The following is a 13,779-nucleotide window of genomic DNA, read 5'->3' as shown; positions in this document are numbered from 1 at the left end:
AACAGTTCAAATCCTGCTTGGGACATCTGTATCCCATATCAAAGTGCCTAGGCTTGAGTCCAGCTCTACTCCAAGTTCTAGCCTCCTGCTCATGTGCACCCTGGAACTCAAGTTCTTGGGTTCCTGCCACCGCATGGGAAACCTAGGTTGATTTCCCAGTTCCTGGCTTTGGCCTGGCCCAATCCCAGCTGTTACAGGTATTTGGGGAGTGAACCAGTGAATGGGGGTTTGTCTATCTCTTTTTACCCTTCAAATAAATAAATACAAATTTAAAAAGAGGGGTTGGCATTGTGGAGTAGTGGGTAAAGCCACTGGCTGCAGTACGGCATCCCATATAGGTGCCAGTTCGAATCCCAGCTGCTCTACTTCCGATCCAGCTCCAAGCTAGTGTGCCTGGGAAATCAGTGGAAGACAGTCCAAGTACTTAGGCCCCTGCACCCACTTGAGAGACCCAGATAAAGCTCCTGGCTTCATTGTGGCACAACCCTGACCATTGTGGCCATTTGGGGAGTGAACCAGCAGATGGAAGAGTTCTCTCTCTCTCTATGCCTCTGCTTCTCCTTCTCTGTAACTCTTCAAATAAATAAATAAATCTTTTAAAAATTTAAAAAGAAAAGACATCAATATTTTTAAAAATTAATTTTCTAATTAATATAACTTTAAGCTATAAATGTTGGATATATGAAAAGGAACATTAAAAATTAATTAAAATATTATTTTAAGCTACAAAACGACTTATTTTTTTAAGGTCAGAGAGTGGGTAAGGAAACAAGATTCAACACTTTTCAACTAATGGGAAGTGCTTATTGCTGAGTGGTGTCTGGCTGACCTCCAGCATTCTTTTGAAATGCACAGCAGGATACCAACAAGTACTAATAAAGTACACTTGATGACTTACAGGAGAGAACAGCCTTCCTGCACCAAAGGTCACTTAAGTGACAAAGTCCACCCAAGGATATTGGAGAAGAAAGCTGTATTCATGGGAAACATCTAAATATCAGAATCCTATCAAATGAGATAACCTATGACTAATAGAATGATGATAAGCCTATCTTTTCAAGTCTCTCTATTATAGCTAGTCATTTTGACTGAACGTTGTCATTATCAATTAAACTAAATGTGGTAAGGCTATAGACAAATTTCAGTGTTTACTTTCTCTTTCAGATAGTCTCCAAAAGGACAGATTGGTTCTCTATGCAAACCTAACTCTCCTTCTTACCAAGGACTTTCAGGCATTCTATATTAACCTTCACAGCTATCAAGGTAGAGCTGCATAAGTACAGATGACTAGCAGTATTGTATGGGATTATACTTTAGTAAATTGGCCTCTAATTACCTTGTAATTAGTGTTAATGTTTAACACTAATATTAAAGTTCTCAATGCACATCACAAAATAACTTTCTACAAAACATCATTTAAGGTTCACAGAAGAAAAACAGACACCAAGATAGTTTAGTTCATCATCATATCCTTATTGTCCATTAATGTGCACCCCTAACAAAAATTTGCTGCAGGTTAGTCATGTACCAGGCCTTATGCTAGATAGGCAATGGAAAATAACAGTACTTAAGACAATATCACAAGGAAGACTTGACTAGAACTGGGAGGAAAAAGAGTAGGAAATAGGCTAATGTAATAACCTAAGAGTTTAGGAAAGATAAGACTTATCACTCCTGCCCCAAATGCTACCCAACAATGAAAGGCCCTCTGCCCAAATACTACAAAGACAGGTCATCCTGATTACCTATCCCTATCATCTGCTCATTCTCCTTCCTCATTACCTGCTTCATTTTTTCACAGTATTTATCACTATATGAAATTACATTATTTACTTGTTAGGCTTTCTTCTCCTACTAAAATGTAAGCTTCATGACTGCAGTGACTTCATCTGTCTTATCGATTACTCTTGCCCTTCCACCTGATATAGCAGCTGGGATAAAACAGACATTCAATGAACATTTGCAGGAAGGAGGGAATCCTGCCAGTGAAGTATACACAAAAGGTATTTATATCAGGTTTTTCCCACCCAGAAGAGCCTCAATGCTTAAAAAATATACCTCAAACCTAAAACAAAACAAATAAGTCAAACTAGTTGTAAGAATCAATAACCACAGAAGTCTGAAATCTATGATTTCACAAAATGAACATAATTAGGCAACGATGCTAGGAAAGTACTTTCAACAACTACCCTTTTTATAATGTCTTTAAATCACAGCCTTTTTTTTCAGAAATGTCTCCAGTTATAGTTCATTCAAATAAGTAACAGCATAACTTAATCTCTGTGAAAAAGATTACCATCTAGACTTTAAGAATTATTTCTTATATTTACTTTAAAGCAACTACTTTTTAAAGGGTACCAGTGGAGCTGGGATGGTTATAAAGAGAAACTGGCACAGCTACAGCCCTAATGTTAGTGAGACCATAAATTCAGGATAGTTCTTCCTTTACTAGCAGCCTCTACAACATGCAGGCACAGTACTAGGTACATAGTATGTACCTTACAAATATTTACTGAGTTTTCAAAAATCTATACTTGGTATCTATTTTTATAATGAAAGGTGATATGCAAAGCCCACCAAGCAACTACAAACCTGCTAAATTCTTAGGGAAAAAAAACACATGGGAAGACTTTGAGTTCACACTGCACCTAGAACTGTTCAAAGAAGCAGCTATATAGAAAGATGGTTCTAATTGCATCCTGGAACCTGTTAAATATCGGATTTAGGTACATTATTAACTTTTACTCCTCCAAATTCTGTTCCAAACTTGGAGACTGGGGGCATAAATCTTGGAAATCTTCCAGGAGGGTGAATTTGGTTAGCCCCAACTAATAAACGGCAAACTAGCAGATGAACTGATGCGTTCTTTCATGAGCTTCTTTTTTATCTATTTATTTCTGCAATGAGCAAACACTGCTTTCATTTTTTAAAAAAAAAAGCTTTCATTAAAAAAAAATTGGCATAAAAGGCAACAAGTAGGGCAACTATTATTTTTCACTTTCTCTAAACAATAACTGTGTTGTATTTGTGCATAGATTCAGTTGGCAAAGAACTCCTGATTAACAGATGCCTTGGTCATATGTGTTCCAGTCACTGATAAGGTGCTTTCCATTGTAAACAAGCCTGTCTTAGGGTCAGTCAGCCATCAGCAAATGCTTCCCAGTACAGTTAAGACTTTGAATTAAGTATTTAAGCAAAGCCTCATGGCCCCCTTTCAGAAGTGCTACACAAGAGTTTTCTACACTCCAAGGACAGCTGGATAGATCAGGGACTTGCAAACATTTTGGTATCTATCAGTATTTACCATATCAGAAATTAAGATTGAGAAATTAAGAAAATACATGAACACCAGAGGCATCAGAGTGGTGCTGTCATCACACACTATTTAGCCTCCAGAAAACTCCACCGTACACTGGTGAGAGGACAAGAAAAGGACAAACATCTTAGTAGTATTTTGAAAAGTTCTGAATTGGCAGACCCCTGAAAAGGCTCTTGCAAATCACTGGATTAGATAACTCAGGCATTATTAGCATTTGAGGCAGATAATTCTTTGTTGAGAGGGGCTAGCATGTGCTTAATAGGAATGTTGACCAGCATCCTGGGCCTCTACTCACTACATGCCACTATCACCCAGCTGTGACAACCAAATATGTTTCCAGATATTCCCAAATGTCCTCTTCTTGAGAACCCAGTGTTCTATGATGTTCATTTTATTCTACTAAAATGCGAATTACAATATGCATATTTCTACTGCCTTCTCAGGTCCCAAATATGTCTATGTCCTCCCCACTCCGGTCTGTTTCTTCTGCTCTTTTATTAAGTCACAAAGAGCAAGAGCCTGTGGATAGCAATAAGCACAGGATGAATCAGGTCAGGAAGAGACACACTGGTCAAAGTTCATCTTTATGCATTAAAGCTGTCAGGAACCCACAGCCTACCCTGGCAGAGCAGAATCAGCTACATTTCCATTTTGGGACCTGGTAAGAACTCACTAATTGCGAACTTATCCACCTTCCCCTTCTAAAAACGAGGTAACAGGCCAGTTGTGCCATAAGGAAGAAGAAAACCAGTCTCCCAAATCTCACATCTGGAAGGCCCTCGCACCTAAAACATTTGGGATTTTTTTTTTTTTTTTTTTTTTTTTTGGTTGCGGGTGTGGGTGTCAGGGTCTGGCTGGGAGAAAGTAGCAAAATTGATAAACACCGACATCCTTAACCCCTCCACAAAGGATATTCATTCCTCACCAAAGTCCCCACTGGTTTCCAAAGGTTGTGTCTTGGAAATTGCCTCAGCCAGTTTAGGTTCCTTCACTCTCAAAACTTCGACTGCCAAACTCAAATTCAGCATCATTCCTCACCTCTTGAATCACCCTTTCTCCATAAATTTCCACTTAAAAACCCCACAACCCTGTCCCTGCCCCTAAGGCTCTCCTATCTGCTCCCAGCCCCCATTCTTCCCCCAAGATATTCCACACAGGCAGTCTCTTTCCCTACCAATTTTCCTTCTCACTCCATAGTTTTTCCATCAACTTCCAAACTCTTCCCTGATCCAGGGAAATTGGGACTCTCCTAATTACCTCTGCAGCGCCCAAAATCTTCTTTAGGGTCTTCCCCAAGTTACTCTTTCTACGACCTCTGCTACGCTTCACTCTTCCTGCTGACTCCCTCGGCGTCCACCCTTCCCCGCCCCCGCCCCCGCCCTGTACTTGCCCCTTCATATTCTCCCCGTGGCTTCTTCCCTGCCATCTCTTCATCAGGCCTTCTCTAGGTCACTGCTCACTTCCTCGGGACAACAACCCCAGCCCAGTGTCAGCTGTGGAGCCTCTCAACCGCCTTCTCCTGGACCAGTCTTTCAGGTTGTGGCCTTTGAACCGGCGCCCAGGGCCCAGGCTGAACACTAACCAGGAGGGCCCGACAACTCACCCAGTCCCAGGCAGAGCAGAACGAGTCCCGAGCACTGAACCGAGAAAAGACAGGAGCGCACCATGATTTCAGAGGGCAGGAGGCAGCAGCGGCGGCAACAGAAAGGAAGAGACTCGCTGGAGCTGCGGCAAGAGCACCGCCGACCACTGACCACAGCGCTGCAAAAGCCAGGAGTCGCCGCCGCTTCAGCGCGAGTCATAAGACCAGGGGCGGGGTTCTTTCTTGTTTTCAGCCAATCCCCGCGCTTGAAAAAAGCGAGAGGGATGGTGATGTAGGGGCCGGTGGGCGGGGCGACCACGCCCTGGCTTTTTGGTTCACAACCATTTCTACGCTACTAAGAGAGATGCGTGGACGGCATTTTCTCAGGCTAACGAAAGAGGATGAACTTTTGAGGGCTGTAGACAGCAGATTATTTCTGTTCTGACTCCTTGAAGAAGAAAATAACTCTGCTGTCAAAAAACTTTTCCTACATATCTCAACATAACATATAAAAAATAATAAATTATTCTCCAAACGCTGTTGTTACCAATGCAGTTCAAGCTATTAGATGGACCAGAGAGCTAGGGGGTGATCAGATAGCTGGGGGTAATGCGAAATCACTGACCATCAGAGCAGGACATGGTCTTGAAGTTCACCTAGTTACAACAACACCCTGTTTCTCAGATTGGGACACTGAGCTCAAAAACAGGAAGTATCTTTACTAAATACAGGAAGAAAAAATGAGAAAAATAAAACAAGGATAAACATGAAAACATAACTATCACCCAGCTTCCCACTGTGCGAAGAGAACCGCTGTTAACATTATAGTAGGGGCCTTCAAAAAGCTCATGGAAAATGCACAGGTTCAGGTTTGCCAAGGTGCAGCATGCCACTCCACCATCTGACCATAGCTGGTTCTCCTCTCCACTGCTCCAATTCCAATGAAACTCCCTGCTGCTGTGCCAGGGAAGGCAGAGGAAAATGACTTGAGTGCTTGGGCCTCTGCCATTCATGTGGGAGACCCAGATGAACTCTTAACTCCTGGCTTCAGTCTATCCCACCCCAGCTGTTGTGGGCACTTAGAGAGTGAACCAGCAAATGGAAGACTTCTCTCTGTGTGTCATTCTGCCTTTCAAATAAATAAAATGAATTTTTTTAAAAAATGCACATGATCTTTTAATTCAAGTTCCCCCTTCATTCATATGTGTGTGTACATTCTTTATATATTTGTTTCTAAATTACACATACACAAGCACACACACACATACATATCCTTTCAGATGTCTTTCCTATGCTTATACAAATATACTTTAATGAGTTCATACTAAACTGGTACTTGACAGATGAACAGACAAAACCTAAAATATTCAATAGATAGAAGCACTCAAACCCCACAAAAATCCCGAGTTGGAATGAAGCATTGATTGTCAAATATCAATTTCCAAAGAATCTTCTGGGGATTTTAAAAACAGATTCCTGAATCTCATTCTCCAGAAATTCTGAAAGGGTAAATCTGTGGCAATCCCACAAATCTGCTATTTTTGTAAACAAATATTCCAAGTGATTCTGGTGCTGGAGTCCATGGATCAGACTTTGAGAAACACTAACATAGAACTTCAGAATCATTTAGTGCAGGAGATCTTAATCTTTTACGAATGACCTTGGGGCGGGGGTGGAGAAAGTGTTATGAATCCTCAGTAATTACATGCAATATTTATATATGTGTATTTTCCTGGGGAAGTTTATAGTTTTCACTAGTTATGAAATGGAACCTCTGAGTCCCCACTCTATTCCCCTTTTCAACTCAAATATTAAGAACCACTGGTCTGTCCTCACTATCATTTGCTTTAATCTGATTAATTCCTGAAAGTGAGAACACTTGTTGATGAATGTCTTCTATAATCGGTGAAACAAGTCATGAGTGATGTACCCAACACAGGATTAATATACACTACAGTGTTAGTCACTGCATTAGTAAAATGTAATTTGACTGCCCCACCATCAAGAATAGGCAGGAGATGTATCCTGGGTATAGTGGTTTTCAGAGAAACCACGATTGAGTTGAAGCCTCAGAAAATTGTCTCACCAATCCTTACTGAAAGACTATGACCTTTCTCCCTAAACTATAAATTGCATATGTTTAATGTTCAGCAGAACCCTACATCCTAGAAGAGATAAAAGAGATCAGTAGAAAAAAAAACATTGGATTGTCAGTCAGAGGAGTAAGGTGTGAGACTTTGTGATGTTTGTCAAGTCACTTCATCTCAGTTTCTGTATTCTGATCTTAAAATGAAATAGTGACAGGACTGGTGCTATGGCACAGCTGGTTAAAGCTCCCATCCTGCAGCATCGGCATCCCATATGAGTGCCGGTTCAAATCCCACCTGCTCCACTTCTGATCCAGATCTCTGCTAGTGCACCTGGGAAAGCAGTAGAAGATGGCCCAAGTCCTTGGGCCCCTGCACCCACGTGAGAGATCTGGAAGAAGTTCCTGGCTCCTGGCTTTGGATCGGCCCTGCTCCGGCTGTTGCAGCCATTTGATGGGAGTGAACCAGCAGATGGAAGACCGCTCTCTATCTCTGTCTCTAACCTCTCTCTGTAACCATCTTTCAAATATATAAAATAAGTCTTTTTAAAAATTAAATAGTGAAGCTATAACTGTGTTTCTCAATCTATACATTTGAGGCACTTTGAAAATACAAATGTCGCTACCCAGTCCCTGCACCAGGGAGGGAACGGGAGATTCTGATGCAATTATTCTGGAGTCAGATCTGGACATGGTATTTTTCTCAAAACTTTCCAAGGCAATATTAGTGGGTCAGGGATAGTCTCTAAGGTAATCTCTGCTTTTCAATGTTAGAATTCTATGTGAGTAAATGCTCGTTTATTAAAAATATAAAGAAACAAAAGCATCTCATTCAAATATCTGATTTAATGAATTACTGCCCTTTATCTTTGTAAGTGTCATAAAATTTTTAAAATGGAACACAGTGAAATAGGAGGAGCATTGTAAGCTAAAGCCTCTTCATCATAACCTTTTCCACAGTCAAAAACAAATGCTGGTTCCTTGCCTGATACAGGCACCTTCATGAGACAGAACAATGTTGTGGAGGTTGTAGGTAAATGGTGGACATTTTGTCAGAATAAAGACTAAATAGTACCAAATCTTTGTTTGGTCTGAATTTCCACACTCAGTTGTTTCATGCTCCCTTCCCCCCAAATAAGGTGAAAACCACTCCCACCCCTTTTCTGTATATAGACTCGCTACCCGCCCCAGATTGAAGGAGGCTGATTGGTCTATTGACGGAAGCTGCATGTGTTCTCCTGACCATGCCTCATACCTCCCTGGCGCACAAGACGCCTCAGCACCCCACCACCACCACCATAGGTAGGACACAACTCTTTTTATTTTTTAATTTTTTTATTTTTAATTTTTTTATTTGACAGGCAGAGTTAGACAGTGAGAGAGAGACGAGAGAAAGGTCTTCCTTCCGTTGGTTCACCCTCCAAATGGCCGCTACGGCTGGTGCGCTGCGCCGATCCAAAACCAGGAGCCAGGTGCTTCGTCTTGGTCTCCCATGCGGGTGCAGGGCCCAAGCACTTGGGCCATCCTCCACTGCCTTCCCAGGCCACAGCAGAGAGCTGGACTGGAAGAAGAGCAACCGGGACAGAATCCGGTGCCCCAACCAGGACTAGAACTCAGGGTACTGGAGCTGCAGGCGGAGGCTTAGCTTAGTGAGCCACTGCGCCGGCTACAACTCTTTTTAGCAGCTTTGAGGGTGCAGGACATTTTGGGCAAAAATCAGGGAATTAGTGGCAAACATTTCCCTAACTGAATTGTTTAAGTAATAATGACCTCATCAGATTTGACAAACGACAGACAATGAAATATTAGGATTACAGGAGGAAATGAACTTAAAGCTGCAGAGGCTTTAGAATGGAACCTGATAAGTACTTATTAAAAAAATGAACAAGTGACCTTGAGATATTAGTGTCATCTACTTGCTGCCATATAACCTTTATATTTTAAATGCCTTTTTTCTAGGATGGAGGAAAGGAGAGAGAGAGAGAGAGAGAGAGAGAGAGAGAGAGAGAGAGAGAGAGAGAGATCCAATCAACTGGTTTACTTCCCCAAATGCCCACAACAGCCAGAGCTGCACCAGGCCTAAGCTAGGAGCTTGTAACTCAATCCAGGACTTAACAGGCGTGCAGGGACCCAAGCACTCTAGCCGTTACCTGCTGCCTCTCAGGACGTGCATTAACAAGATCCTGGAATCAGAAGTAGAGCCAGGACTCAAACCCAGGCCCTCAGATATGGGATGGGAATGTCCTGAGCAGTGGTGCCCTCATCACTATGCTAAATGCCCAGCCCTTGATGTTATTTTTTTATTTGCCTTCCTTCTGTCTCTCCCCATTTTTTCCCTTTTCCTCCTCATCCCCCTTTTAGTTGCTCCTATACTTCCTGTTTTCCTTTATCCTTCTAGCATTTCCCCTTTTCTGGATAATGCCTGCAAATTGTGACAGTAAAGTCATCTCTCAACCCTACAGAGAGGTTACAGTGGGCTCAAGGGTCTGCAACCCTTATCTGGACCTCTCTTAGAGTTGTTAGTTTTTCTTCAGCAGGATTCTTCTCCATTTACTCTGCCAAAAGAGCCAATCCAATATGCTAAAGCGAAATTATCCTCAACTTTGAGCATGAGTCACAATCACCTGTAGTGACTAAGTACAGTTTGAGCAGGTCTGTGGAAGTGCATGAAAATCTGCTTTTCCAGCAACTTCTCAAGTGATCCTAATGCTGCTGATCTGAAACCCACACTCAGGGTAATGGGACCCCAGGCTCTTATTAGTGACTTCCTGACCTCTGGAAAAGGGAATTATGAGATAGGGAGAAAGATGGGGCTGGCCTTGTGGTGCTATGGGCTAAGCTTGCACCTGCAGTGCCAGCATCCCATACTGCAGTCTTGGCTGCTTTGTTTCGGATCCAGCTCCTTGCTAATGTGCCTGGGAAGGTAGTGAAAAATGGCCCAAGTGCTTGGGCCCCAATCCACATGGAAGACGCAGATGAAATTCTGAGCTCCTGGCTTTGGCCTGTCTCAGCCCCAACTGTTTGGCCATTTGGGGTGTGAACCAACCGATGGAAGCTATCCTCTCTCTCTCTGTCTCTCTCTCTCTCTCTGACCACCCTTCAAATAAATGAATAAATCTTTAAGGGAAGAGAGATATGGGAAAGAGACTTCAGTTAACTCTTGTTAAACTGGTACAATAAATAGATTGATTTTGTACTAATGATTTTTATTTAATTAATTCAAATCATTTTTAAAGCCCCAAATACCTATAAAAAGGTATGAAATTGAAAGTAAACACCCTTTCCCCTTCCTTGAATCCCAGTGCCACTCTCCAAAGCCACAACTGTTAATTGTCTAGGTTTTTATAATCTCAAGAAAAGTTTTGTATTTGGTAGCACATATAAATGGCAGATGTCCTAAACAGCACTCTGGCCTCAGAATCAGCCCTTAAGGCATTTGGATCTGGCTGAAGAGCCCATGAGAGTATTGTAGGCATGGGAAGCCAAGACACCATGGAAAAGAAAAAAAAAGAAGACCTAAATGAAAGATTTCTGCGAGTGAGATCCCAGTGGAAAGAATGGGGCCATCAAAGATGGAGGTACCTTTCTCTGAAGGGAGGAGAGAACTTCCACTTTGACTATGACCCTATCGGAATAAGATCAAAGTTGGCGGACTCTAAAGGCTTCCATAGCCTTGGCAACTCATGACTAGAGCCTAGGGAGATTACTGATGCCATAAACAAGAGTGTCAAATTGTTAAATCAACAACAGGAGTCACTGTGTACTTACATCTCATGTGGGATCTGTCCTTAATATGTTGTCTAATGTGAAGTGATGCTATAACTAGTACTGAAACAGTATTTTTACACTTTGTGTTTCTGTGTGGGTGCAAACTGATGAAATCTTTACTTAGTATATACAGAATCGATCTTCTGTATATAAAGATAATTGGAAATAAAAAAAAAACCTGGTGTTAAATTGGAAATGGCATAGAAAATTAATTAATTTTTTAAATCCATGTAGGATCTCTGTCTTTAATGTGCTATACACTGTTATTTAATGCTATTACTAGTACTCAAAAGTATTTTTAACTTTGTGTTACTATGTGGAGGCAAACTGTTGAAATCTTTACTTAATATATGCTAAACTGATCTTCTGTATATAAAGAGAATTGAAAATGAATCTTGATTTGAATGGAAGGGGAGAGGGAGCAGGAAAGGGGAGGGTTGTGGGTGGGAAGGAAGTTATGGGGGGGGGAGCCATTGTAATCCATAAGCTGTACTTTGGAAATTTATATTCATTAAATAAAAGTTTAAAAAAAATTAAACAAATGTAAACACACTATTGTTTAGCGGTTTGCTTTTCTCACTTAGTGGTATATCTTGAAGAAGTTTCTAATATAACATTACTTCATTCTTTTAAATGGCTACACTGACCTTTAATTATGTAGCTATACCATAATTTCTGAAAATGAAAACATTTTGAGGTCCTTCTCCCCAAATAAATCCTTAGATCTTTTTGCAGCAACATCATGTGGTTAGTATAGAAATTATATCACAGAAGGACATTTTATTTTAAAGAAATTTTAATAAACCATTTGGACTTATGTCACTGTTTTGAAAATTGACAACATGCCACAAGAGAAACATTGCCAGTGTGGCCAGAGCAAAATGGGGTCAGGCAATTGTGATACTGGACTAGACTTTTGGAACTCAGTCAGGCATCAGATTACCATGTAACCTTAGGAAAGATATTTCATCCCATTTGTATATCTGATTACCCTGTCCACTTGCAAATTAACACACACATGAACACCTGAAACTCTAGTTTGGAGGAGACAGAGATGTAGCTAGCTGATGGGAAAATATTACTTCTTAGAAGAAACCTGAGCTTAAAAAGGAGCCAGTCTCCTGTGTGCATCACTTTTATCATGTAAGGAGAGGTAACATAGTGTAGCATGGACCACCACTGTGGTTTCTATATGGTTTTATCATGTGTTCCCCTAAAGGTCTTTGTAAATAGAGGCTTGCTCCATGAGTTGACAATATTGGAAGAACATTTAAAGATGTGCGAGGTCCCTATATCCTTGAGGGTGTGACCTCAGAAGGAGTTTTCCTGTGACCCTTTGAGTTCTTGCAAGATGGTTGTTATATAAGGAGCTACCTTGGCCCCTCCAAGCTCTCTCTTTTCCTGGTTCAAGATTCAGTCACTTGTTTGCTCCCACCATTGCTATCTACACCATGAGGTGATGATGCCAAGGGTGGTTTCCACTGAAGCTACACTATACTGTTTGTACTTTCAGCATGCAAATGTATGAACTCAATAAACTTCTCTTCTTCATAGGTAGCCTGTGTCTGATATTTAATTACAGGGATGAAAAGCTGCCTACAAGAGCCCAAGCTCTGGCCTTAGACTACCTAAATTTCATTGTTGCCTCTACCACTAACTATCTGTGTGGTCCCTCAGCCTCAGTTTCCTCACCTATAAAATGGCAATGATAGTAATATCACCAATCACACAAGATTGTTGTAAGAATTAAATGAAGTTCATGGAACATGCTGACAGGTAGTAAGCACTCAACTGTTTTTAGTGCTAATAATTGTAGTGCTCCCTTCTCTCCCTGACAGGGCAGCACAGACCTAAGGGAATTGCCATTTGTGTTCACTGGACAAGGCAATCTGTAAACCTAGGGACTATTCCCATCCTTCCTATTTTTTATAATTTTTATATAAACAACACATGTTGTATTTATGAAAAATATTTATTAAAACACTGCTAGGGGCCAGCACTGTGGCATAGCAGGTAAAGCTGCTGCCTGCAGTGCTGGCATCCCATGTGAGTGCTGGTTCGAGTCCTGACTGCTCTTTGTCCAATCCAGCTCTCTGCTATGGCCTGGGAAAGCAGTAGAAAATGGCCCAAGTCCTTGGGCCCCTGCACCCATGTGGGAGACCTGGAAGAAGCTCCTGGCTCCTGGCTTCAGATCGGTGCAGCTCTGGCCATAGCAGTCATTTGAGGAGTGAACCAGCGGATGAAAGACCTCTCTCTCTCTCTGTCTCTACCTCTCTCTGTAACTCTGTATTTCAAATAAATAAAATAAATCTTTAAAAAAAAAACACTACTAAGCACAAAGAAGGACAGTAAAATAATTTGTATTCCTACTTGTGCCTAGAACATTCCTTCTATTCTCACCTCACCCCCACCAAACTGGATCCTGCTCCTCCTTTAGGCAACATAATTTTCTTCAAACAAATCCTCCTTAACCAGACACAAGGCTAAGTTTGAGTAAGGGGGTGGCTTTGCCTGTGTGCTCGTCTAACACTCTGGACTTCCCAGGGCACAGAACATGGTCATTTTTTTCACCAATCTCCTCTCATAGAGAGCACTCAGTAATGTTAATTAAATTAATAAGTGAAAGGAGGATATAAGAATAGATTTTTGGCTTATGGAGACCATATGACCTAATTGCTGAGCTGCTGGGTTTATCTTCTTCACACATTTTCCAGAGTTTTCCACTTGTGTCAGATCAGGGAAAGGAGCAGAGGATAATGCCTTTTTTCCACTAGACTAACCAGCTGACATTGAGAAACTTCTGACTTTCACCTCAGCCTCTTTGTCCTTGCTTCTGTGCCTGTCTTTCTCTCTGTGTCTCTCTGAAACTTTCTTTGTTTCTCTGTATATGTGTCTGTCTCTTTTTACACTGTCTCTCCTTCTCTCCTTACACATACTTTTACATACACATACTTACATACACATGTGCGCGTGTCAGCCTTATTCATCTCTCCTCTGTGTGATCTCCCTATTTTCTTTCTTTTT

The 13,779-nt window shown here is 41.4% G+C and overlaps 1 protein-coding gene across 3 annotated transcripts in view; it reads right to left on the bottom strand.

The window, feature by feature from the left end:
- Positions 1-5,124, bottom strand: part of LAMP2 (lysosomal associated membrane protein 2) — a 49,117-nt gene extending 43,993 nt beyond the window's left edge. For all 3 annotated transcript variants that reach the window (XM_062184534.1, XM_062184532.1, XM_062184533.1), the window contains exon 1: positions 4,923-5,124. In XM_062184534.1, coding sequence (XP_062040518.1) covers positions 4,923-5,121 — 199 coding nt within the window. In that variant the 5' untranslated portion in view covers positions 5,122-5,124. The remainder of the gene's footprint in view (positions 1-4,922) is intronic.
- Positions 5,125-13,779: the final 8,655 nt, after the last annotated feature.

This window comes from Lepus europaeus, chromosome X (genome assembly GCF_033115175.1).
Source record: "Lepus europaeus isolate LE1 chromosome X, mLepTim1.pri, whole genome shotgun sequence".
Taxonomy (NCBI): domain Eukaryota; kingdom Metazoa; phylum Chordata; class Mammalia; order Lagomorpha; family Leporidae; genus Lepus; species Lepus europaeus.
The sequence above is the reverse complement of the archived record's forward strand: the minus strand, read 5'-3'. Positions and strand labels throughout refer to the sequence as shown.